General features: G+C 23.4%; 6 protein-coding genes across 9 annotated transcripts; 2 read left to right on the forward strand and 4 right to left on the reverse strand.

Annotated features, from left to right (window-relative positions):
• Positions 1-50: 50 nt before the first annotated feature.
• LOC724741 (lipase maturation factor 2) lies at positions 51-3,350 on the reverse strand. Its single transcript, XM_001120633.5, has 10 exons — positions 3,186-3,350; positions 2,855-3,038; positions 2,649-2,750; positions 2,068-2,261; positions 1,815-1,993; positions 1,478-1,727; positions 1,201-1,406; positions 889-1,129; positions 575-791; positions 51-502 (listed from the first exon to the last, which is right to left on the reverse strand). The coding sequence occupies exons 1-10, from the start codon at positions 3,277-3,279 to the stop codon at positions 223-225; spliced, it is 1,947 nt and encodes a 648-aa protein (XP_001120633.2). The 5' UTR covers positions 3,280-3,350; the 3' UTR covers positions 51-222.
• A 1,423-nt stretch (positions 3,351-4,773) lies between these two features.
• Positions 4,774-13,236, forward strand: LOC102655503 (probable WRKY transcription factor protein 1). Its single transcript, XM_026440040.1, has 10 exons — positions 4,774-5,062; positions 5,492-5,662; positions 5,781-5,911; positions 6,026-6,167; positions 6,247-6,375; positions 6,544-6,755; positions 6,829-11,301; positions 11,368-12,715; positions 12,796-12,854; positions 12,936-13,236. The coding sequence occupies exons 1-10, from the start codon at positions 5,020-5,022 to the stop codon at positions 13,026-13,028; spliced, it is 6,801 nt and encodes a 2,266-aa protein (XP_026295825.1). The 5' UTR covers positions 4,774-5,019; the 3' UTR covers positions 13,029-13,236.
• A 4-nt stretch (positions 13,237-13,240) lies between these two features.
• Positions 13,241-14,444, reverse strand: LOC552213 (activated RNA polymerase II transcriptional coactivator p15). 2 transcript variants are annotated; one of them, XM_006569334.3, is made up of 4 exons: positions 14,280-14,444; positions 14,023-14,173; positions 13,579-13,804; positions 13,241-13,506 (listed from the first exon to the last, which is right to left on the reverse strand). In XM_006569334.3, the coding sequence occupies exons 2-4, from the start codon at positions 14,071-14,073 to the stop codon at positions 13,424-13,426; spliced, it is 360 nt and encodes a 119-aa protein (XP_006569397.1). In that variant the 5' UTR covers positions 14,074-14,173; positions 14,280-14,444; the 3' UTR covers positions 13,241-13,423. The 2 variants fall into 2 exon arrangements, with proteins under 2 accessions (XP_006569397.1, XP_624593.1); XM_624590.6 differs by having other exon boundaries at positions 14,023-14,099; positions 14,280-14,442.
• Positions 14,445-15,393: 949 nt separating this feature from the next.
• LOC552194 (transmembrane protein 181) lies at positions 15,394-19,517 on the reverse strand. 3 transcript variants are annotated; one of them, XM_026440120.1, is made up of 13 exons: positions 19,387-19,517; positions 17,991-18,152; positions 17,822-17,920; positions 17,592-17,741; positions 17,423-17,522; positions 17,181-17,334; positions 17,006-17,086; positions 16,829-16,928; positions 16,617-16,744; positions 16,380-16,529; positions 16,190-16,292; positions 15,791-16,021; positions 15,394-15,708 (listed from the first exon to the last, which is right to left on the reverse strand). In XM_026440120.1, exons 2-13 carry the CDS (start codon positions 18,133-18,135, stop codon positions 15,575-15,577), a joined length of 1,575 nt encoding a protein of 524 aa, XP_026295905.1. In that variant the 5' UTR covers positions 18,136-18,152; positions 19,387-19,517; the 3' UTR covers positions 15,394-15,574. The 3 variants fall into 3 exon arrangements, with proteins under 3 accessions (XP_026295905.1, XP_026295904.1, XP_624574.2); XM_026440119.1 differs by lacking the exon at positions 19,387-19,517 and adding an exon at positions 18,483-18,836; XM_624571.5 differs by lacking the exon at positions 19,387-19,517 and adding an exon at positions 18,483-18,642 and having other exon boundaries at positions 17,822-17,925.
• On the reverse strand, positions 19,391-21,857 carry LOC413523 (pre-mRNA-processing factor 17). Its single transcript, XM_396966.7, has 7 exons — positions 21,492-21,857; positions 21,180-21,396; positions 20,775-21,101; positions 20,494-20,708; positions 20,152-20,415; positions 19,684-20,039; positions 19,391-19,602 (listed from the first exon to the last, which is right to left on the reverse strand). Exons 1-7 carry the CDS (start codon positions 21,669-21,671, stop codon positions 19,425-19,427), a joined length of 1,737 nt encoding a protein of 578 aa, XP_396966.2. The 5' UTR covers positions 21,672-21,857; the 3' UTR covers positions 19,391-19,424.
• A 277-nt stretch (positions 21,858-22,134) lies between these two features.
• On the forward strand, positions 22,135-23,511 carry LOC724855 (BRISC and BRCA1-A complex member 1). The gene is made up of 2 exons (XM_006569333.3): positions 22,135-22,519; positions 22,601-23,511. Exon 2 carries the CDS (start codon positions 22,604-22,606, stop codon positions 23,414-23,416), a length of 813 nt encoding a protein of 270 aa, XP_006569396.1. The 5' UTR covers positions 22,135-22,519; positions 22,601-22,603; the 3' UTR covers positions 23,417-23,511.
• The last annotated feature ends 1,554 nt before the right edge of the window (positions 23,512-25,065 follow it).

A 25,065-nucleotide genomic window follows, 5' to 3' on the forward strand; every position in this document is an offset into this window, starting at 1 on the left:
AGTACATATTATATATTATAAAAATAAAATAAAAAAAAAAGAGAAAGAAATAAAGCAAAAAAGTTCGTGTATTTGTAAAAATGTACTATATGCATAATTTAAGAAATAATTTATATGCACGATACAATCAAACTTGATTACATTTATACACAAGCACATCTTTTCAAATGTAGTTGATTATGAATATTTTTCACTGAGAACGTTAAAAAATGAAACAAATAATTACTTTTTCTTTAAAACTGAATTATTATAGCTAGTTACAATAATTGTACAACCTGCTGTAAAAACTCCCCACAAAAAAAGACTAGCTTCAATTTTGTGAACTAAAGATCTAATACTATCAAGGAGTAATTTTAGCGGTTCATTTATTACTTTGTAAACTGGCTTATCTTGAATAATTTTCATTTTTGATAAATATTCGATGAGTGGTGGATGATCATGACTAAATATTGGAAAATATTCTCCGATTTTTTCTCTTGACCACCAAGCTTGTTTATTCCATCTAATCAAAAATAAAATTAATAAAATTAAACATTTAATAATCAGAAACATAAAAAAGTATATAAATACTTACGATTGACTCCATGGAGTATAATGATAACGATAAAGACTTGCTTTGATATATCTAGGTGGTTTTTCAGGAAACGGATTTTCTACATTATTCATTAGAGCCAATATCTCTGGTTGACCTCTCAAAAGACGATACGCTAATGACATTAACCATGGATTTTGATGGTATGTACCTAATGCAGCAAACCACATTTGCCAATCAAGTCGCGGTTGATGAGGAGCTGAAAACAATAAGATTGAGAAAAAAATCTTAATATCGAAAATATTAAATAATATTAAAAATGTATAAAATATAAAATATTTTTTTGAATTATTCACCAACAAATGGTAATGAATTATTAACATTTCCTGGTTTGTATAAAAATTCATATTCTTTCCATGGACCATCAATATTATTACTTCCTTCGATGATAACTTCCAATCTACCTTCTACTCCAGTCATGCGTCTGAATAATCCATAACTATTTACTAAATGAAGATATTCTACTTTTCCTTGCATCTGTCTTAATTGAATTGGTATTGTTGAATTATATGTATGATGTAAAGTAGCATAAGGTACCTAAATGTGAAAATATATAATATTAATATTATTATAATTTGAAATTTTAAATAATTACATGTATTACATACAATACTTATAGCAAAAACAAAACAAACTGCTGCTGTATAAAAAATTGTAACGAATGTTGCAAAGATTTTATTTTGTATTCCTTTAATAGTTAGTAAAGAAACAACTATTGCATTCGCTATTGTAAATGCAAGAGATACTACACCAATGTGAATGGAAAGTGGTATTGCACGTGATAATATGTAATCAAATTGATCTTGAGTAAATGCTAAAATAACAAAAAAAGTAAGTAATAATCAAGAAAAATATTTACATTTGGCATTGTAAATATATACATACCAATATTACTTTGAATAGTCCAATTATCAGATAATCTAAGGTTATAATATATATATGTTGCATAAAAAATTCCTCCATAAACTAAAATACATAATATTGTAGAGAAATATTTTATAATATTGTAAGAATCATTTTTAGATTTTCTTTTATAGAAAAAATGATCATCAAGTAAAGAAATGCATAAGCATATAGTTAAGAAGTTGAAAAAATTATAGTTCCCTGTAGCTATAATGTGTATTTGAAGAAATACCTAGTTAATCAATATAAATAATTAAATAACTATATATTAGATATTAAAAAAAATAAAAATATTGATTTTATTCATTACATATATTACCTGTGTATAAAATGCTATTATTCTCACTTTTCTGTTTGGAAAGAAGAATAAAAATGGAATGACAAGTTCAATAATATTGACAATCACAGTAGTAAAACGTAAAAACCATGCTGGCAAATGATGTGCATACCATGCTAATGGAGTAGGTATACATTGTGATTCAAAATGTATATTCAAAGCTGAAAAATTATTGCAAAGAGGAATAATCTTCTCTCATTTAGTTATGATTTAAAAATTTGTTAAAATATTATACCATCTAATTTCCACCAAATGGGACAACCAGAAGTAAGTTTCACTACTCCACTAGAGAACATTAAACGAAAAAGTAACCAGCGTACAGTCCAAAAAGTTACAACATCGCTTGGTGTGCTTATTTTTCCACGTTGAGAATAACAAAATGGTGCTACTAATATACATAAAAATCCTGCTTCTAATAAAAGTACATCCCTATAAAAATATGCAAAAATATCTATAAACTTGTCATAAATGATTAATTATTTTATATTTTTTTAATTCTTATAACTACAATATATAATGTATTAATATAATTATATATGTATAATTATAATTTAATACAATTAGAAAAAATCAAAATCTAATATATTGTATTACATGTATCTGAATAAATTGATTTAAAGAAATAATGAAATTTTAAAAATTAATTAATTAATGATTTATGTCAAATTAATCTAATATTATTTTATAATTTATATTTGCTTTATATTACAATATGTAATATTTTTATAAAGATCAGCAATATTTATTATAATAAATATATAAAATATAAATATAAAAAGAGGATTAATATCAAAAAAATTAAGATTTAATACTTGCCATTGAAACCACATAAATGTTTGACCAATTTGATAAAGAGAATAATATAATAACCAAAGTAATGCAAATACAAATGCAATACAAAATTTCTGTGAGATAAATCTGAAAATAATTATCATATATATATATATATATATATATATATATTTTATAATTTTTAATATTTAAATATATATTATTTAAATTTTAACAATAATTAATATTACCCTACAAAGGAAAGAGCAATTCCTATAAGTGATAATACATCTAACATGTATTCTATGTTCAATCCAAAATAAGGAGCAAACCACAATAATGTTGGTTTCTGTCTTAATTTTTGAAATAAGGGTGTGCGACCTTTCAAATCTAATTGAGTTCTAGCTGGTAGAATTCCATTATCACCATATAATCCTTTATCATAAAAAGAAAAAGATACATATAAATATATTTAAAAAAATAATTTTCGTTAAAACAATAGCATTATAATAGATACAAATACAATTTTATAAATATAAAAATTGAACATTTTTAATTTTTTACATTTACATTTATATTTACCTGGAATTTGAATATAAAAACTAAGAAACGCAAAAAGATATATAACACATATTCCCCGTAAAAATAAATTACGAGTATATCGTACTTGAACCATCGTAAATTGTTATACTTTTTTTACTATATTTTAAAAGATTAGAATATATTCGAATATGTGATGCTTAAGAAGATCTGCAACACGAAACAATATATATGTAACACATACTAACGCATATGTATAAAGAAGTTATAATTCGAATTTTAATTAATATTTTTAAATATTTTCTTAAACATTATTATTAATAAATGATTTTAAAGAAAATATCACTACCTCACATAGTTATAATTTTTTAAAATTATCAAAATAATAAAATATTATTTACCAAGTAGTTAACTAAATTCGTAACCTTTATTCGTAACTATATAATATAATGTTCATGCAATTATTAAGTTGTGATTGTTTTTTCCTAAATATTACACGATTTTATTTTATATCACATAGTTGGCAAAGATTATCTCTAATTATAAAAGTAACATATTAATATTTTATATTTATTTAAAATAAATTCAATACAAAAAATTTTTGTAAATTTTTTATTTTAATTAAATTGTCTCGAAATATAAACTAAATATTTTAATAAAACGTGTACATTCATTGTTTGAATATTTGAATTCATTTTTTTTTAATTAATTATAATTTCGATTAATGTAACTTTATTATTTCCACTATTTTCATTATTTAATAATGACATATAAAAAAGTAATAATATTGTAATAAAGTATAACGATTAAACATAAACAAATAAAAGGACTTATATATAAATAATTCAATTAATTAATATATTATATTATAATACATTATAAATATTAAAAATAAGAACTATAAAAAAAATAAATACAATATATCTACATTTGCAATTTCATGTTTTCATTTATAAGCAAAAATTCCAGATTATATGATTCTAAAACATAATTAATCTATTTCACTTCATTATATTGCACTTCCATTTCTATAATTCTTTTTAACTGTTGTTTTTTATTAAATTCCTCAATAAAATTCATAAATTCTGTATGTTGTGTGTTATCTGAATTTTGAAACTTTTTCTTTTCAGTTTTTATCCATTCTTCAATATTTTCTGTTTGATTAAAATAATAATAAACTCCAATGGGAAATAATATATATGACATCATTCTTCCAACCTCCATTTGCCAATTTCCCATTTGTTATGAATCTATAAATATAATAAATATACATATACATACACATATATATATACATATATATATTATAATCATTTTTATTTGCATACTTTATTTGCTAATGATCTTTAATACATGTGTTATCAAAAATATAATAATATATATATATAATTATTATATAATTATTATATTAATATATAATTATTTTTAAGTAATAAAATCTTTCGAATTTTATAAATGATAGAAAATGAAATATTTGAATAATATGAAAAGAAAATATGAAATGAATATATTCGATAGGAAAAAATGTTTTTACATTAATTTTAATAACTAAAAATCAACATCGTACCTATAATGTATCTAAATTTAAAGAACTTTTTCCACTTTTGATCTGCTTCAAAATAGAATAGAGTACAATATATGTGTCTGTACAATATATGAATCACTAAATGGAGAAAAATAATTTATATACTATGTAATATTGTAGAGTTTTAATGTTGGTAAAATTGCTTCGTAGAAGATATTCTATTTAAGATTCGTTTTAAGATATTTTAAAATATTTTTCATACACATTCATACTTATGTTTTGTTTCACTGATTCTAAAGATGACCGTAACTTTTCAGTGATATATTCAGACTTTAAATCTCAATAAGCATTATGGAAACATTATTACCGTCGGAAATAGCTCGATTAGTTCTCGGTAAGAGTAACATGATATGTATTTTGCGCGTCGTGTTACAATAACCTGTTGTATGGCGGGAATATAAATACTTTCTAATTATAACAATGAAATGTTAAAAGTCAATAATATTGTCTTTATCAATATATTAAGATATTAATTTCATTATAATAATTATTAAACTAATAAAAAATACAAAAAAATTTATGTAAATGAGTAAATAAATATTGAAATAAATAGATATTAAATATAATAAATATAATATTATAATAAATAACATTTTATTTTCATAATTTATACATTCATATATATATATCTTTTATATATTTTGAATATATTTTTAAATATTAATATATTATTTATTATTACTTTATAAAGAATTTTTATATTTATAAATTTATATTTTTTATATATGATTTTTATGAGATTCTAATAAATAATTGATTTTAGGATATCTTGAAAGTGAAAAATGTATAGAAGCTGCTAAGATGTTTTTAGAAACCTGTCCACATTTACAAGAATGTCGTACTGTAATTTCAAATGGAAGACGATTTAGTACAAAAGTTAATGGAATGACTTTGATAGACATTATTGAAAAATTTTTTACTATTAATTCAACAGGTAATATTTAATAAAAATTTAAAATTCATAAATAAGAAAACCTATATTTAATAATAAAATAATAAAATAAATAAGAAAACTTATAATTTATTAAAAATATATTATGATTTATTTGTAGTTCATGAATATCTTAGCAAAATTGTTGATTATGAGCATTTAAAGCAATGTGGAGATCTACTTAACGAGTTGAAATTACTTACTGGTGAAAATTATGGACATTTTCCTTTTAATATCAATGTTCTTTCAGAGGTATATAAGAAATTTAATTAAAATATAATATAATTAAAATATTAAAATACATATTTTTATTTTATTTTTTTGTATCACTTATTTATATATTTATATACTTATATACTTATATAGGATAATTCTCAAATATGTAATGGGTCTCCAATAATATCTAGTAGCACTCGTAAAAGGCATCATAATAATAGTGATCGTGAACGATGTAAACGTACAAAAGTAACATTAAATGTATCACAATCTGATTCACCCTCTGCTCAAGGTTGGAAATATATATATACTTATATATACATATATCAATATATTTATTTTCAATATATTTATTTTTCTTATTATTACAGCATCTAATTTTGATAGTGTAGAAGCAACTCCATTGGAAAGTTTACCAGGTCATATGGACATATTTGAACATTCCAAATCTAATATTAATATTAAAGAAAAGAAACATAGTAATTCTTTGCAACATCAAGGTTTGTCTAATTTATTTATATAATTAAATTATATAGAATTATATAATAAATAATATTAATGTAAGATGTAATAATAATAATACATACATACATACATACATAATATATAATCTTCATAATATTAAAAGAAAGTAGAAAATTTTATTTAATTCTTAATACTTGAATTAGGCAGTGATAAAAATATTCAAAGCATAGAAGATGTTACAAATAATATACGTACAGAAAGTAATACAAAAAATTTGTATATGCTCGATAAATGTACTGCAGCAACAAGTACAGAAGAATTAATGACTTATTCATGTGTAGAAGTTCAGACTACTCCATATGATACACCAGAATCTGAATCGGAGAGTAATGATGAACCAATAGAAAATCTAAGTGTAAGTAATGCTGTAATAATTTCTATATTAATTATTTTTATAATTTTAATGTTTTTTATTATCTATATTATAGCTGTTAACAAAAGAGCTTTTGAATCGTACAGAATTACAAGAGAGAATTGCTGAGAATATTAACAAAGCAATACTTCCAACAGATACATCATTAAAAGATGAAAGTTTAAATGATTCCATGAATGGTGAAGCAAATACTTCAATTATGATAGAATTGAATAATGCAATTAAATCAATAGTAGAGGCAACAGAGTCTGATCCTGTATTTGAAAAATTTCTCGAAGAAATTATTGGACCACATATGGAAACTGATACAAGTCCTGATGAAGATATCGAAGCTAAATCAAAAACAAAAATCTTTAATGAATTACAAGAAAAACAAAGTGAAATGATTTCAAACAATAATTCATTAGAATCTATAATATTAGATGCTAAATCATCGAGCGAATTAAATGCAGCAGATATTCCATTAAAACACAGACTTCGTAGTTCTTTTAAACAACAAAATACTCGAAACGAAGATGAACAATGTGATCAGGAAAAAGAAGATGATATATTGGAAGATCAAAATGCTGCTGCAATATCAAGTATAATAAATGCAAATATTATTAACAAAAAGTCTATAAATGATAAGAAAATTGTGGATACAACAAAAGAAATTATATGTTTGTTAGATAATGATAGTGAAAAAGAATTGCCAATATTTGAAATCCCAATTGATAAAGATACAGAAAAAATTGAAAAATTAATAACTAATGATATTCAAAAAGATGATACTGTTGATCATATTGTTATTCAAAATAATGATATGGAATCAAAGATGAAAAAATCATCGGTAAAACGATTGCGACTTACAAAACTTAAACAACAAAAATCGGAAAGTAATATAAACAATTATACAACTGAACAAGATGTAATGATAATGCCAACGTTAATAATGTGTTCTAAAGAAGAAATAAGTAATATATTGTCGACAAATTCTTATCCATCTACTCGTTCTATAACATCTAATACAAATTCACGATTCATTCCTATTATTCCCAAAGAACCTATGACTAATAAAATGGGTAAAGATTTCGTAGAAACATTGTATTTAAGAGCCGTAAATGTCGCTCAAAGAGTAACATCGCCACACACGCACACACTTTTTAATACATCAAACGATTTGAAAAATTTAATTTCTTGTACGATAACAATGACAACTACAACAACGACAATGACGACGACGATGACGACGACAACGACGACGACGACAACAACGACAACGACAACGACGACAACAAAGGTGACAATGACATCGACAACAACAACAATGACAACATCGATGCAAATATGTCAAAAAGAAGATAATAATAACAAAATAAATAGCAATAAAGAAGTAACCCGATCCATAGATAATATTAATAATTCTGTAAATAATTCAATTATAAGTCCTGTATTATTAAATAATGCCAAACCAATTGCTGGAGAATTGATAACATTATATGGTAATGAAACTAGTACAAAAACATTACTAGATAGTTCAAATATGCCTACAATTAATGTAGAAGATAATGTTAATTTATCAGGTTCTGGATTATCTCCGTACATTAAATTCAATTGTAATAATAAGAGTAATCAAAATCAAAACTTATCAGATATTGATCTAACACCTATCATTCAAAATTCAAAAGTTGTGGTTCCTTTAAAAACGAATAATATTGTTAATGATCGACATCTTTCAACTTCCAAAAGTATTGATTGCGATATCATTAATAAACGGACTCCGAAATCGTTATTAAGAAGTAGATCGAAAAATTATAGATTAAGTTTATCGACACCTAGAAGGAGGAATAGTCATATAAGAGCTCTCGATTTTAATACGCCTGTAAAAACAACAAGCATATCCGATAAAATAATTAATGAGAATAGTAATGCACATTTTTCATCAGGATCCACAAAAATCGTTACATCCGTATGTAGAAATTCTCTTTTTAAATCTCCGCCACTTACTGCTAATACTGCTACATCTACGCATAAAATTAAAACTCCGTTAAAACTTTGCCGGCCTTGCAAACTTCCAATAGAAAAAAGTCCAATACCTACAAAAGTTATGGGCGAAAATTGGGAAAAGTATAATGGACTTGGAATAATTGTAGGAGATGTTTCTTCGCATCATTCAAGCATCAATGTTTCTTCCGAAAACAAAGTTATAAAAACTCAATCTAAATCGTTGAAACTTACGAAAGATACATGGGACGCAGATTTGCGAAAAGCTTTACACATTGCCGTTGATGAAGATAATCAAAAAACAAAAGTATCTACTACCGACAAAAAAGCAAACCGTTCAAAAATTACCAAATCAAATGTTGTTATCTCATCAACGAAAAAGAATAAATGCAACTTACGCACATCGAAAAATAAAAATATTGTAGTACCAGAAGAAAATGAAAAGAAGAATGTACAAAATGCAAGGAATAAATGTATTGTAGGAAAATGGAATGCGACAGAGTCTACAATCACGAAAAGCATAGATTCTAGTGAATCTAAAACGGATAAAGATTTCTTAGATAATCATATTAATCATAATTTTGCAGCAAATAATTTTTCTAATGTAAAAAAAGATGATGTTAATGTACAAATTTGTACAATAAATAAAGATAAAGCGATTATTGAACAAAAGAATGTTGATCATCAATTGTCTCTAACAAAAAATAATTATTCGTACGATAATCCAACAACAAGTGATAATTTATTGTTTGAAAAAAAAAATGTAAAAAAATATGCTCAATTAAAAACGTTACAAACTAATTTGAATAAGTGTAGTCGAAGTGCTAAAAAATCACATTTAGAAAAAGATACAATTTCCATGGATACTGCAGAACGTTCAGAATTTACAAAAACTTCTGTAGATATCACACAACAATTATTACAAGTACCTAATTTGATCGATCACGAAACACCGAGAAAATTAAATAATTCTTCTGGTGTCCCACCGACACCAAGATTGCTCAGCCCAAGCAGCAATACAACACCGTTTATCAAATCTAGCGAAGACACTGGTAAGATGTGTAGTTTCATAAATACACCAGAATTTCCAACAACGCCTTGTATTGCATTAACTCCAAAAATATCTGATGAAACAACTATAGACAACATAAAAAAAGAAACATTTAATTCTTGTTCTCCATATTATAAACCTACCTCCGAGTTAAACGAGCGTGAAAAATTGTCAAAATTTACTAATAGTACACAAAAACCGATAGTAGAATCATCACAATGTACAAAACAATGCATACCACATAACATTATTAGTTCTACAAATACATATCAAACTTGTGTGTCTGCAAAATTAGAAATAACACAGTTTGAAGTGATTAAAGAGAATTTGCCAAAAGAAGAAGCGATAAAAGAACTTAAAATATCAGCCAATTCAAGGGATTCCACCTATTACACGAAATCTGATTCAATTGAAGATAATGTCAATAAAGATAATATGAATAAAAGTATACATGAAAAAAAGGGGAATATCGATAATGAAAAATATTTATCGAACAGCGAGAACTCGAACGATAGCAATGCATCCACATCTTCCTCTTCTTCATCATCCTCTACATCATCATCGTCGTCGTCGTCGTCGTCGCCATCATCATCGTCATCTTCATCATCGTCGTCATCGTCCTCGTCATCATCCTCATCATCATCAACATCGGTGTTTTCACCATCGTCCACTTTGACCAATTTAAAAACAACAAAATCGGTGGAAAAATCTCCTAATAAGAAATCCAAAAAAATTTCAAATCAGAATTGCATCAATACAAATTACGATTCTACGCGGAAAATTACACACGTTACAGAGACAATTAGTGAAAAGATGGCATGTTCAACCATTTCAGAAAATAATTCTCTACAGTTACAAATTAATCCAACCGATATGTTACACGCGGAAGAGACAATTATTGCTTTAAGAAAATGTGAATCTTCACCTTCGAAAGTATTTTCAATATTAAAAAATGAAAAAGATTATAAATCTAATATGAAAGAAACACCTGCCAAAAACGAGAGTTTATTGAATGAAATAGATATTTCTGAGACTCCCAATAGTTCAAAGACTGGGATAGAGAATTTGACTAATTTATCTTCTAAAATTTCCGCATTAATAACTTCAGGAGAGCGACAAATATTAAAATCAAATCAAAATTTATGCATAGAAAATTCTACGACCAAAAAATTAAAACAAAAACCTAATGTAGTAGATATACAACATTTAAGATCTTCTTTGGTTAGTTTTAAACCGACTAAATCGATAAAACATTCTTCAATGTTACAAAAAAGGCAAAAATCTCTTACTATAAATGAGAAATTAGTTGTACAATTGGAGGCCAAACGTCAACGTATGATAGCGAAATTTCGTGAAATTCCTAAAACTAATCTTAGCAAAGAAAAAAGTCAGCAAGGAAAAATCATTTTTAAAGGTAAAAATAATACTAGTTTCAAAAAGAAAAGCAATCAGTATAAATATATTCAGAAAAATGAGAGTAAATTTAATGAAAAGAAAAAAAAGAAGAAAAAGAAAAAGAAAATGGAAGAATCACATAATATTAATAATGGTAATATTAGTAGTAACAATAATAATGATAATAAATATAACAATAGTAATGATTACGATCTTGGTGTCAATAATAATAATATTAATAATGACAAAGCTAATAATGATATTATCAATGATAATAATGATAAAAACGCTAAATTAAAGCAAATTTCCACCACAAATTCCAATAATAATTCAAAAAATGAAATCTATAATTCGGAAAATTCAAAACAAAAAGATATTATCGATTACAATGTACAAAATAATGAAAATAATGAACAGATATTTGAAATTACAAATCATGTATCTACGGAAATAAAAGATGATCCAAAGAATATTAAAATACCAATCGAGAATAATAAGATAGAGAATCAAATGAATAATAATTCGAAAGTTATTGAGAAAGAAACTAAAGAAACTATAAAATTGGATGCAACAAAAAATTTAGAAGCGAAACACGTTCAAGATAGAATTAGCATGGAAGTTGAAAAATGTGAGAATAAAAAATATGATATAGTTACATCGAATGAAAATAAATTCAATGATATAAAAAATGAACATAGTTCTAACGAAGAGGATACCCGGGAACTAAAAGGGTATCTAAAAAACGTAAAAGATAATGATAAACAAAAAATAATTTCATTAAAGTCTAAAGTTGATCAAATAAAACGAGATTTATTTAGCGATGAAGAAGAGGTGTTAAAGAAAGAGGAAACAAACTTTTCTGCCAATCAAAAAGACAATATTCGTACGGAAGTACTTGATACTATTAAAAATACAGATATAGAAAATAACGATTCGGAAAATCCGAAGAGTTTATCATGTGTACTTCAATGTTTGCAGCTCGTTCCTACATGTAAACATGATTGTAAGATAGAATCTCAATGTACGAAATATAATCGTAAAATGGACCTTAATGTAACTATTCCTAATTCGGTAGAATATCATTTTCTACATGATGAAGTAACATCTTTTAAAAAAAGAAGGCGAAGATATAGTAATCATGAATTAGAACTTCAAATTAATATTGTTTTAAATGATCAAAATTATGATGAAAATGTTAAAGTAATGACAGCTACTGATTATGAAGAGATATTTAATTTACCGCCTAAATCTAGAAAAAGATTGGGAAATCGAAAATCACCAATTAAACATGAAAATAGTTGCGAAACATCGAATAAAATTTCTATCGATACTTTAACAACGAAAAATGTGCATGCAAAACCTTTAGCAACTTCATCTCCATTGGAAAAACCACTTACATCTACAATAAAAAAAAGTACTATCAAAACTACTACCATGAATGAAAAAAATATTGAAATACAACATAATAATAAAAAACGATTAAAAATAGATAAAATTCGAGAAGATAATAAAGGTAATTATATACCTAAAAATATATTCCTTTTGATATAATTAAAAATATTAGTTTAATATTTATCAAATTATTAATTTTAGGTAACGTTATTGCAAAAATTTCAAAAAGAAAAGTATCAGAATTAAAAGAAAGTAAACAGGTTTGTAATTAATTTCAAATTTAATTGTTTGGGAAACTTATTAAAAATATTAATAATTATTTTTTTCCTTCTTTATTTTAGACTGAAAAACGACAATGTACAACAGATCCACAAACATTACTAAACAATTTAGATGTGGATAAGTTTTTAACTTCTGTTCATGGACCAGCATGAACATTAATTTAGTTCTTCAATATTGTACAGAAATATAAAACACATATAAACGTGCGTGCGCGTTATAATAGAAATTGAGCATTCTTTTATCCTTTTTAATTGTCTAGGAAACTGTTTTGTTAAACTTATTAGCATAATGTGTAGCACATTTATATAAATAAAAGTTATTTCTGTGTATATGAGAAAATAAATATACAGCTCTAATATACATATAGGATGAAAATACTTTTTTTATTGAAAATATCATTTAATATAACACAAACAATATATATATAACTGTAAGTTGAGAACATATGTAAAATCAATGTGTATTCTTATGAATAATAAGAAAGATATATATTAAATATAATCCCAAATCATTGAAATATTTACTAAATATATAAGAAAATAAATATTCAAGATTTAGATTTTACAGCTTTGTCCACATCATCCATAACAGATAATAATTTTTTCCATTGCGTTACATTTAAGCAAATACCTATATAAAATATAAGATTTTTTTTTATTATCATTTATGACATTTAACAATATAAATAAATTTTATTAGTACCTTTTTTTCCAGGTTTTAAATTTGCTTCTTTATCATAGTACATTTCTCTGATGTCGACATATAATTTTCCTTTAAAATCTCTTACACTAATTTGACGATTATTTCCTAAATCCCAGACAGTATCTTTATTAGATTCATCTTTATTAGATTCACTTTTTAATTTTTTTGATACTTTCTCCTCTTTATCTTCAATTTCTCTTTTTTGCTTTTTCTTTGGTTTCATTCCCTTACATAAAAAAAATAAAAAAATATTGTATATATATGCAATATTTATAATCTTAGCTTCATAATGAATTTTAGTTTCTTATAATGAAATTTTATCTTTTATTTTAAATTCATTTTAATAATTCATTTTAAAAATAAAAACTATATCAATCTTGTTCAATATTTATATTTGAAATATATATATATATATATAAAAAAATATTATTTTATATAAAATACCTCATCACTACTGTCATCATCCGTAGATACATATTCCTTTGATTTCGGCATTTTCTATATGTATGAATGTGAATTATCTAAAATAATTTTATTAAATTCTATTAAATTTTATATGACATTAATTATTATTTATATTTAAAGAATAATTATTCTGCAAAAAAGAAATATAATAATAATTGTTAAAATTGAACGATTATTTGTTATAACCTATTAATAAATACAACTTAATAAATATTTATATGATATTAATATCTTACTTATTATATGATGAATAAGGATCGATGTAACGATTAAGAAAAAAATATGAATTCAATAAAGATATGATTCTATTAAATTTATCAAAGAAATTTAAAATGATTTAATAATAAGAAGTATATTTTCCAGAATTATGCTCGTAAGTACGTTAGGTATACATTTACTTATGTATATCATACATATACATATTATATAGTATGTATTATTTCCGTAATGCATTGATTTCCGTTTTATTTGAAAATTCAAAATAATTATATCAAATATATCAAACATATACATATTTAATATTAATATTTATTTAATTGAATATTAGTATTTTATTTGATAAAAAATTTTATTAAATAAGAGTTAAAATTTTTTTTATTTATTTTTTAAAAAAGTAAAGTAAAAAAGTAATCAAAAACACTTTTATAAAAATCGTTATAAATATTATAAAGTTTAACAATTAAATATGTTAAATTAATTTTATCTATCATTAAATTATAATAATTAAATATATATATTATTTGCTAATGTACTTATTAAAATTATACTCATATAGTATATATTAAAATTATATATATGTATACATATAATATTATATTGCAAAAGATATAGCAAAATATTATTTTTTATTTCTCATAATAATAATAGTAATAATTTTTTAATCCATAAATGTTTTTAAAATTCTCACAAAATTGATCTTTTATATTCAATATGCTTTTTAATGAATAAAAATATTTTAAAAAATTTAAGTAAATTTATATATTTTTAAAAGATTAATAAAAAATTAAAATTAATAATAACAAATTTTTTAAATAATTTGTTTTTTTAAATAAATTATTATTATATTGTTAATGCATATTGTTATTGTTAATTCTTTTCATGAAATATTTATACTTTTCAAATTTTTCCGAATATAAAAGACTCTAATTTGTAAAAAAAAAAAATATTAATAATCATTCAGAAATTAGAATGAAATATAAAATATTTTTTTATGTTAATATAAAAAATAAAAAAGCAAATATATAAAAGAAATTTTATTGTTTTAACAGGAAATAATATATATATCATATTTACACAAATTTTTGCAAATAACGAATTATATTTTATTAAGTTTCGTTCAGAATCAATTATTCACTTATATATATTTTATTTTACATCATATCACTATTTATGACTCCTGTTTAAAATAAATTATTCACCTTTATATATTTTATTTTATAACATCACTATTTACGAAAATCTTTGACATTAATTAATTTGTCCTTTCCTTTAAAAATGTTTTTTCTTATTCACAATAATCAATTTAATTTAATTAATTATTATTATTCGCAATTCTAGATGTTTGAGTTAAAGGCCGTCGACTATCTTCATCTGGTCCATATATAACTTCTTCATCAGAATCGTTAATCATAGAAAACGTAGGGTTGTCCTTAGTTATAGAAGAATCTAATTATAAAAAAATCAATCAAAAAAATAATACATTAATTTTATATGAAGGATTTTGTATATCAAAATCAAAAATACTTACGTTGACCATATACTTGTTGATATGCTGGTGCATATACATAAGCCATCGTATAAAGATAAAAATTTAAAAGACCATACAAAGCCATAAATTGTGCGGATGAACGATAATATGTTGTGAGACGAGAGGCAAAGCTATCTTCAAATATACCAGCTCCAAATTGTCGCGCTGTTACGCAACTACAAACCAATGAAACCACAGCAGCAAGCAATGTCAAAAAACGTAAACGAAGATCTAGAAAAAATAACAAAAGAAAAAGAAGAAGTATAGAAACGAAAAAAAAAGAAAAAAAGATAATAAATCGAAAAAGAGATATTAAATAATAATTACAAATTTTACAATTATAATTTAATTTTATAATTATAATTTAAATAATAATAACAAATGCATTTATAATCATACCAAAGTATGGCATGGATCTTAATTCGCTGTATGCTCTTAATATCAAGAGAAGAAGATATGCTATATAAAATCCTCCTACTGTGAAGAAAAATACTTTGAAACCCTATAATCATGTAAATTTATAAAATTATAAATATTAATTAAAAATATTGTGTGGTAAACTTATAATTATCAATTATTGATAACTTACAAAATAATTTGATGTATCAAGAACATAATTATAAGTAGGATCTTCTAATTCTGTGCAACGCAACCATGTTGCTAAAATAAATGCAGAACACCATAATAAACCCACTACCAAAACTTTTGGTAAATAGAATGTGATAAGACGTCTTTCGTTCTATTAAAATATAAGATTTGTAGATATAAATAATATTATGATTTAAATTATGCTATATTATATTAATTAAATAAATATCACACATACTTGTCTTAAACCATGATAAACACATAACCAAAACATGAGAATTGCACAAAGAAATGTAGTCTGTAGAATTGCATCTATCATACCAGGTACCCAAGAATTGATTAAAAATGTCATTGGAAATAATGGATCTATAAAAATAAATTTTAAATAAAAATAAAATAAATTAGTTAAATATATATAAAAATATAAATTATTAATTTTTAATGCCTTACTATTATATAAAATTAATAAGGGAAGAAGTATAGAAATCCATTTTTGTTCTATTGACCAATCATGTAATGGATATTTTCGTAAGGAATGTCCAAACCAACACTAAAAATCGATATATAATATATAATTTTCTTTTAAATAATGTGTAAAAATATACAATGTTCTTCATTATTCTTTACCATAACTCCAAATGCAGTTAACAAAAAGATAAATCGAAACCAAATCTCGAACTCCGTAAACGCTGGATTATAATTTTTAAACTGTGAACAAGTAAAAACATTATCAAATGCAATTGTTTTGATTTTAGAAATTTTTATAATACAACTATGTTATTTTTATATAGTGCTTACTGACGTAGAATGTGAGATCGCATATGTTATAACGTTGATGGAAGCTCTCAAGTCCATGAAAACGAACAGTAATAATATAATAACTATAATCAAGAAATCCAAGATGAGCAACTACCAGTTCTTCACATGTTTGTCTTTCACATTTTAAATGTCTGGTTCTTTGAAAAAAAAAGCATGTTAATAATAATTTTACATCATATGAAATAATAAATAAGTTATACTATATTTGTAGATCATAAAAAGTACCTATTATGACCAGTTTCCGAAGAAAGAACAGGTATAAGTTTATGATCAATAATACCATCTATTGAGATGCTTATTTGAAAACTTTTGTCATATCTTTCATCTGTAAAAATTTGAAATGTAAATATAATTGTAATTTATTAATTTTTTAATTCTTTTATATTTATGTTACCATCATTATTAGATGTTAATAATTTTGCAATAACCCATAATTGTTGACTATATGTAGATAATAAAGGTGTTTTCATAATAAAAGGACCAGTAGCAACTTCGCTATTATTTACATGAGCTTTCTGTTCACTCATAGAAGTAATAGGAGGACCTATAATTATATAGAATGAAAAGAAAAAAATAATATATATAATGAAAAAGAAATAAAAATTTTTTATTTTATAAAAATACCTGCAAGTCCAATAAATACAGCTAATCCAAAACATGCAAAAAAAGCAATGAATACCATAACAAATTCTCTTTTATGCATGGAATATAATCGCATTTGAACTGATCTAAAAAAGAATATTATTATTTAAATATATATATATATATATAAAATATAAATGGAATCAAGTACCTTTCACATCGATCATGATGATAAGCAGGGGCAATATACTTATTAAATTCACTAAAGAGATCACTGAATTGTGCAAGTACATTTCTAACTCGAAAATTCCATCCTGCAGAAGGAAGATGATATGAATATCCCAATCCAGGTCCATCCATTTTTATATTGAATCTATCACATATATTGCACATATAAATATATATATTATATATATTTTATAATTATACTTTAAAGATATATTATATATTTTTGTAATTAACAAGTACAGAATAAAAGTTTTTATGTTTTTTTTTTAAATATTTATAGGGGAGATAAATAATTCTATTGTACTGATCTGATTATCTTTAGTTTTCTAAAAAAAACAAAATAATTTTACATTATAAACAAATCACATTTTCAATGAAAATGTTAAAAATATACTTATGATTGTATAATTTTACACATTTATTCGCATTCAAATCATATGAGAAAAAAATATTTATGTAACTAAGGTATTATTACCTTTCTATTTAGTCTTTGTAGATTTTTGTATAATTTCAAGATATTTGTGTTAATCGATATATCATATTAAACTTTAACAATTTTAAGCAGAGCATATATTGTTAAGCGTTCGTCAATTTAACGATTAAAATTGTAACAAGATTTAATTCGATGATGAAAAAACAAATTCTTAACGACATATGAAACAAATGCAGTAGACATCATGATGTATATTATTGATTTTTACGATAGTATAGTACACAGTTAGTAATTCGCCATTTAAGACTGCAATTAGTGGATGCGAATTTATACGAATAATTCATGTTCAGTATTATAATTATATCCGTAACAATTCATTTATTTAATTGTACGCGAATTATTATATGAATTAATTAATTTGAATCCATATAATCGAATTCTTAATAATATAACATAATTTATTCAAGATCGCATATTCATTTTAATCTGGTTTATAATAACTATTTTTAACTTTAATAAGAGAAAATAATTATTAATTAAATTAATTCATTAGTTTTATATCAATTGTGTTTAATTATAATGAAATTATAATGAAAATTATTTAAAATAGTTATTCGGTATAATTATAAAAATAATAATATCAATAATTTTAAAATAATTTCGATTTATAATCGACTTATATAAGCATTCATTTTTATATATTATTGAAAATATAATGTAAAATATATATATTTTAAATATAATAATGTAATGTATAATTATAATAAAAAATATATATATAAATATGTAATGTATATTTCTGTATAATAATGAAACATTTTTTAATATTTAAAAAGTTTATATATGTTTTTATAATTATTAATATTATATTTTTATTAATAACATATGGTTGGAAATATATATATAAAGTAAATCTATTTGTACACATCATATAAAATATACATACAAAATAAATAAATTATTTTACAATGTGATTATTTATGATTAATCCCAATATTTTATTTTTCCATCCCAACCAGCTGTAGCTAGTCTTGAAGGTTCGTGAGGATGCCATAATACATCAATACATACACCATCATGTGCTTTCCATTTTTTATATAATTTTGTTGTTTTCCAATCCCAAATATAACATTTACCATCTGCATCTCCCGAAACAAGATAACTTAAGAAAATAAGAGTAAAAATATTAAATTATGCTGAGTATAAAGAATTTTATAATTTTATAAGCAAAAAAATATTTTACCTCATATCTGGAGAAAAATCCAAACCACATGCATAACCAGCAACCATATGACCCGTAAATGTTTTTTTACGATTCATTTTAAATCTGTTTAAGGCTGAAAATATAACAATTTTATTATCCATACTTTGACATGCAAGCCATTTTTGATTTGGCGATGGTGTAACTGCTGGCATAGAATGCATAGAAGGATCAGCTATATATTTCATGTCGACTGGTATATCCCATTCCCAAACTCTCAAACTTTTATCATCTGAAGTTGTTACAAATCTTCGATTTTCATCTACAAATGTTATTGTATTCACAGCCCCCAAATGTCTGTCATACTCTTGTGTTATTTCACCAGAACGAATATCCCACTGTAAAATATATGTATATAATATATTATCTGATAAAATTGAAATTTATATTATATATATATATCATATAATATATCCTAAAAATAAAAATACGTGTGTATATATAACTCACGCAGATAATTTTTTTGTCGCTGGTACCTGCTACAAATAAATGCTGTTTGTCTGGATCAGGATTAAATTTAACGCAATACGGAATTTTTCTACTTGTAAATCGACTTATGCAAGCACCCGTTTCTGTATCCCATAATTTTACATAACGATCGTATCCAGCAGACAAAAATTTTTTTCCATCATTATCAAAACTTATATCTCTTACAGCTTGGCGATGTCCGTAATAAGTTCGGATACACCTTCTATCCTTATAAACTTCCCATAGCTAATATTTAATAATATAAATGTATAATAATTAAATCATGTTATTATTTTTCTTGTTTCAAGATTAAAATATAAATACCTTCACTCTACAATCCATACTACAAGAAAGTAATAAATGCGCAGTATGAGGGAACCATCTGATTTGTGAAATACCTTTGGTATGTCCCTCCCAAGTATGAATTTGCGCTTTTGGTAAAAAACATCTATCAGGCGGCGATTCTGATCGTAAATTTACTCCAACATCTTGAGGAGCATGTAAAAATGATCTACCTTGATAATCCACACTGTCTTTAACTAAAACAAATTTGATTATTTCAAAATCTTTTATATAAATTATATATTTAATTATTGTGATATTACTATGTAATACTGTTTTTTCCTCAAGTGGTTTTTCTTCTGCTGGTTTGCCTCTCCTGTTTCGTTTTGCTAATATTTCCTCTAATTCTGCAGCTTCTTCTTCGGTTGGCTTAATTATTCGTTTTTCATCTACATATCCACCCCAAGGACCCAAGAATCCTTCAATATCTGCAGGGTCATCATTTCTATGACGTTTTCTTTTATCAGAAGCCCTTAATGTTGTACTTTCAAATACAGTTTTACCACCAGATTCTTCAGCAGCATCTTTTGCTCCAATAATAGTTTTACCTTCTTCTGCACTACCATCTACAGTTGGATCTAATGCATAACCTATAAAACATAATATAAAACCATATATCATTATAACTTCTTTTAATATTTATTATATATTATTATTATATTTTATACCATAACTAGCAAATGTTCTCCTTTGATTTTCAAATTGAAATTCGCTTATATGAGCTTTTTCAACATATCCAGAAAGTATATTTTTTACAGCACGTTGTTGTTGTGTTTTAAAAGGATTTTCTGGACCAACATCTGGAGCAAAAAGTTCTTCATATTTGGGATTATGCATTACTTCTTTTATAGTCGAATCTATTTGATTTATACATAATTCAGTCCCCTATAGCATATTTAAAAAAATAATTTCTAATTTGCATTGATAAAGAAAAATTTAATATAATAGTATTAAATTTAAAATAATAAATAAATATTTACCGTTGGTATCACTTCTGGTGCAGAACAAATTTGCATATTTATAGATGCAGTTAAATTTTTTGCAAAAATAGAATTAACAACATTGGTAGAATCAATCATATTATTAACCTCACTCTCTCTATTTTCATTTTCATTTTCAGATTCGCTATCACTACTACCGTAATCTTTTAATGCAAGCATAGTTTATTTAAATTTTTTTTCTCACTAAAACTTAAGATATTTTTACATTTTTTGATGAAAAATATAGTTTAAAATTGATAATTTTTAAAAACTTTAAGAGTCTATAAGTTTAAAAGTTACATATATACGAAATTACAATTTAGGTTATAAGTTTAATCACTATATGATTCCATTAACAATTCATCCAATGAGAAAAATAATATATATATTGTCCTTAAGGTTTGTTTTCACGCATAAGAATAGAAGTCATAATTGTTATTGTTATGATATTGATAATATTATATTGTATCTTGCAATACTAAATTTAATGCTATTACAAGATTCAACTTTTCATAGCAATGAAAGTCATGATTTTGAATATTGTAATTGTAAAACGATTGTTGTTATATGAAAACATATTTATCTTTTCTTTACCAAGTCCGATCATGTGCGTTAACTTTTAAGTTCATGAATGTTAATAGGATATTGTAAATTCGAATAAATTTAAACTCAAATTAACCCTGGTTAATAGGATAATTAAATAAAAAAAAATATATATATATATAAAACATTTTTAAAATGATAGTATAGTGGTAAATAACTTATTCTTAAATCATGATTGTATAAAAGATACCAATCATACGTGGAAATGTTTAGACGACGATTTTTATAAAATTCAAAATTGTGATTTCGATTTCATATATAGTTGATCGTTCAGTGAATTTTTTCGAATCAAGGAAATTAATGAAATCGATCATTCATAATATTAATATAGCATGATTTAATATGGAAAGCTATAAACTCAATTGGATTTAAGTACTGCATTGTACAAATCAGAGGCATATCACACGTGAATCACAATATTCTAGGTAAATAATACATAAAAAAATAATTGTGAAAGATATTGAACTGTTAAAAAATTTTCTGAAATGCTAACTTACATCCAATAGGAAATGAGTAATACTGATAACGCCTCGTGTTTTGTTCCTGATTTCAAGTCATATTTTGATGAAGATAATACATTAATGCGAAATTTTTCGGGAATGAATTTACCCGAGAAGATTTTATTCGTAATTGATACGGCAAAAGAGAAAAATTGTACTCCCTTTAAACTTTCTACAGGAGCTAGTTATACTCCTTTATTTATGATAAAACGAACTATAGAAAATTTTATTTACATTAAATCTATCATTCAACATAGTCATGAATATGCATTAATGATTTTGAACTCTCACAGCTCTAGGTGGATATGTGATTTTACCAGTAATACCAATAGTATTGTTAATCACTTAAATCTTATTAATGATGATTTTCTAGAAGAAGATCAAAAGTCATATGATCTTGGACAATTATTCGATGAAATACAACAAAAATTACTTCTATTAACAAAGAAACATGAGACTACTGTTCCAACATTTGTTATCAGAGTAATTTTAGTGTATTCACGTTCCAACAGTATCCCAAAATTTCATATTGGTAAAAGATCTTTAGATACTCTTATAAAAAATCCATATTTTTTCATAGATGTATTATATGTACATGAGCCACCTTGTTCCGAAAATTTATGCGAAGAAATTTATTCTGAAATAGCAACATTGGACACAACAAATTTTTCATATATATTAGAAGTAGGAAGAAATGCAGCAAAATTACATGATAGCATGGCTAAATTATTGGCACATCCTTTACAAAGGCCACCACAAAAAGATGTATGTTATACAATTTGTTCACCTTCTGCTTCTCAAGAAACATGTAATAATGTTTAGCTATATAATCTTTGAAAGTTGTAAAAGTAGATATTAATAAGTTTACATATAATATAATCATTGACAATGCAAGCAATAAAAAATAAATGAATAAATAAAGTAGAAAATATAAAAATAGTCTTTTTTATATTTTTATATTTAAATACTATTTGCAATATAATACAGATCAATTTAAGCTTTGAAGCTTAAAATGTTTTTTTCATTTTTTCTAATATCATGTTACATATACATGATTAATTTTTATTTAACTCATTTATTATTTTATATAATTTTCTTTCTTTCCTATAATGAAAAAATTCAAAAAGAATATTAAAGTAATATAATATTTAGTTATAATAAGATGTGTTAAAAGAATTTTTATATACAAAATTTTATTGAAAAAATATGTAAAATAAAGTTTTTTTTTATATAAATACATAATCATTTACAAAATAATAATATAATGAAGAAATATTGATCAATCATTCACTGGCACATATTTAATTACAAAGGATTATTATATATACATTAATAATAAAGTATTATTATACATTATTATACATTACAAACTATTATTATACATATAATAACATATTATTTGTAAAAAGTATGTTAACTAGTAAATATCATAAAGCTTATAATTTTTTTTACATAATTAATATTCAATCTTTAACCGATATACTTATAATATTTATATCACAGTATAAAAATACTTATAAAATTAAATAAAACTATTTATATAATTGGCAGTAATATTCATTTAACGAAATTTATTATTGGTTATAAAATTAAATTAAATATCTTAGAAAAATAAATAATATATTTAAAGTTTTAAAATATTATTAATTATCGATATAAAGTAATATTATTAGGAAGTAGAGACGAAAGAAGATAACTATATTACATTAAAAAATTAAAACCAAATTGAATTTACAATTGTATGAATAACTTTAAAAAATTTTCATAATTTATTACCATAATAAATAATAATTAATACTATAACACGAATTCTTATTGATTAAGCATAATATATGTATTATTTTATTTAACAATTGACTCTGACACATGATTTAATCCATCTATATCATCCAATGACTCATTTCGTTATATGAATATTAAATGAGAATACAAATGTACTTATTTATTTACTTACGTACATTTCTTTCGTGTTTTTTTTTCTATAAACAGTCGATATCGATTAATAATATTATTTCTTCTTTTACGTGAAAAGTGCTAAATAATAAAATTTAATTTATTTCAATTAATTTTAATTAATATCGATATATATATATATATATATATATATATATATATATCTATATATAGTTTACTCGTTTTAAAACATGACATCGCATAAGAAATTGAAGATATAAGAAAAATATTTTTATAATACTTATATATATAAATAATATCTTCATAAGTAGAATATTGAATAATTGAATGAAAATAGAAAGCTGGAAAGTAAGGAGGAGTTTCAAGATAAAATTTAATGAAATGCTATACAATTATGTGATAGCGTTTTTCGACGATTTGTAATAAAAAAATTTCACTAAATAACTTTTGAAAAAACATTTTTTTTTTTTTGATAACTTTAGTTTTTATGCGATATTTTATCATTTTTAATAAAAATCAAACATCAGAAACGTTCATATTATAAATATTATATATAT

The sequence above is a fragment of the Apis mellifera genome, linkage group LG4 (genome assembly GCF_003254395.2).
Source record: "Apis mellifera strain DH4 linkage group LG4, Amel_HAv3.1, whole genome shotgun sequence".
NCBI lineage: Eukaryota > Metazoa > Arthropoda > Insecta > Hymenoptera > Apidae > Apis > Apis mellifera.

What these genes read in the sequence shown, in the direction of transcription:
- LOC724741 (XM_001120633.5), bottom strand. Translation starts at nt 3,279, where the DNA reads ATGGTTCAAGTACGATATACTCGTAATTTATTTTTACGGGGAATATGT. An exon ending in CATTTGGTGGAAATTAGATG is followed by an intron (nt 1,994 to 2,067) that starts GTATAATATTTT and finishes ATAATTTTTCAG; the next exon opens with CTTTGAATATACATTTTGAA. An exon ending in TAATAGCATTTTATACACAG is followed by an intron (nt 1,728 to 1,814) that starts GTAATATATGTA and finishes TTGATTAACTAG; the next exon opens with GTATTTCTTCAAATACACAT.
- LOC102655503 (XM_026440040.1), top strand. Translation starts at nt 5,020, where the DNA reads ATGGAAACATTATTACCGTCGGAAATAGCTCGATTAGTTCTCG. An exon ending in AATAGCTCGATTAGTTCTCG is followed by an intron (nt 5,063 to 5,491) that starts GTAAGAGTAACA and finishes AATTGATTTTAG; the next exon opens with GATATCTTGAAAGTGAAAAA. An exon ending in AGAGTAAATTTAATGAAAAG is followed by an intron (nt 11,302 to 11,367) that starts AAAAAAAAGAAG and finishes GGTAATATTAGT; the next exon opens with AGTAACAATAATAATGATAA.
- LOC552213 (XM_006569334.3), bottom strand. Translation starts at nt 14,073, where the DNA reads ATGCCGAAATCAAAGGAATATGTATCTACGGATGATGACAGTAGTGAT. An exon ending in ATGATGACAGTAGTGATGAG is followed by an intron (nt 13,805 to 14,022) that starts GTATTTTATATA and finishes TTTTTATGTAAG; the next exon opens with GGAATGAAACCAAAGAAAAA. An exon ending in TTTAAAACCTGGAAAAAAAG is followed by an intron (nt 13,507 to 13,578) that starts GTACTAATAAAA and finishes TATTTTATATAG; the next exon opens with GTATTTGCTTAAATGTAACG.
- LOC552194 (XM_624571.5), bottom strand. Translation starts at nt 18,139, where the DNA reads ATGGATGGACCTGGATTGGGATATTCATATCATCTTCCTTCTGCAGGA. An exon ending in CATCATGATCGATGTGAAAG is followed by an intron (nt 17,926 to 17,990) that starts GTACTTGATTCC and finishes ATTCTTTTTTAG; the next exon opens with ATCAGTTCAAATGCGATTAT. An exon ending in TCAACAAGTATATGGTCAAC is followed by an intron (nt 15,709 to 15,790) that starts GTAAGTATTTTT and finishes TTTTATAATTAG; the next exon opens with ATTCTTCTATAACTAAGGAC.
- LOC413523 (XM_396966.7), bottom strand. Translation starts at nt 21,671, where the DNA reads ATGCTTGCATTAAAAGATTACGGTAGTAGTGATAGCGAATCTGAAAAT. An exon ending in GTATGGATTGTAGAGTGAAG is followed by an intron (nt 20,416 to 20,493) that starts GTATTTATATTT and finishes ATTAAATATTAG; the next exon opens with CTATGGGAAGTTTATAAGGA. An exon ending in GCGACAAAAAAATTATCTGC is followed by an intron (nt 20,040 to 20,151) that starts GTGAGTTATATA and finishes TATATTTTACAG; the next exon opens with TGGGATATTCGTTCTGGTGA.
- LOC724855 (XM_006569333.3), top strand. Translation starts at nt 22,604, where the DNA reads ATGAGTAATACTGATAACGCCTCGTGTTTTGTTCCTGATTTCAAGTCA.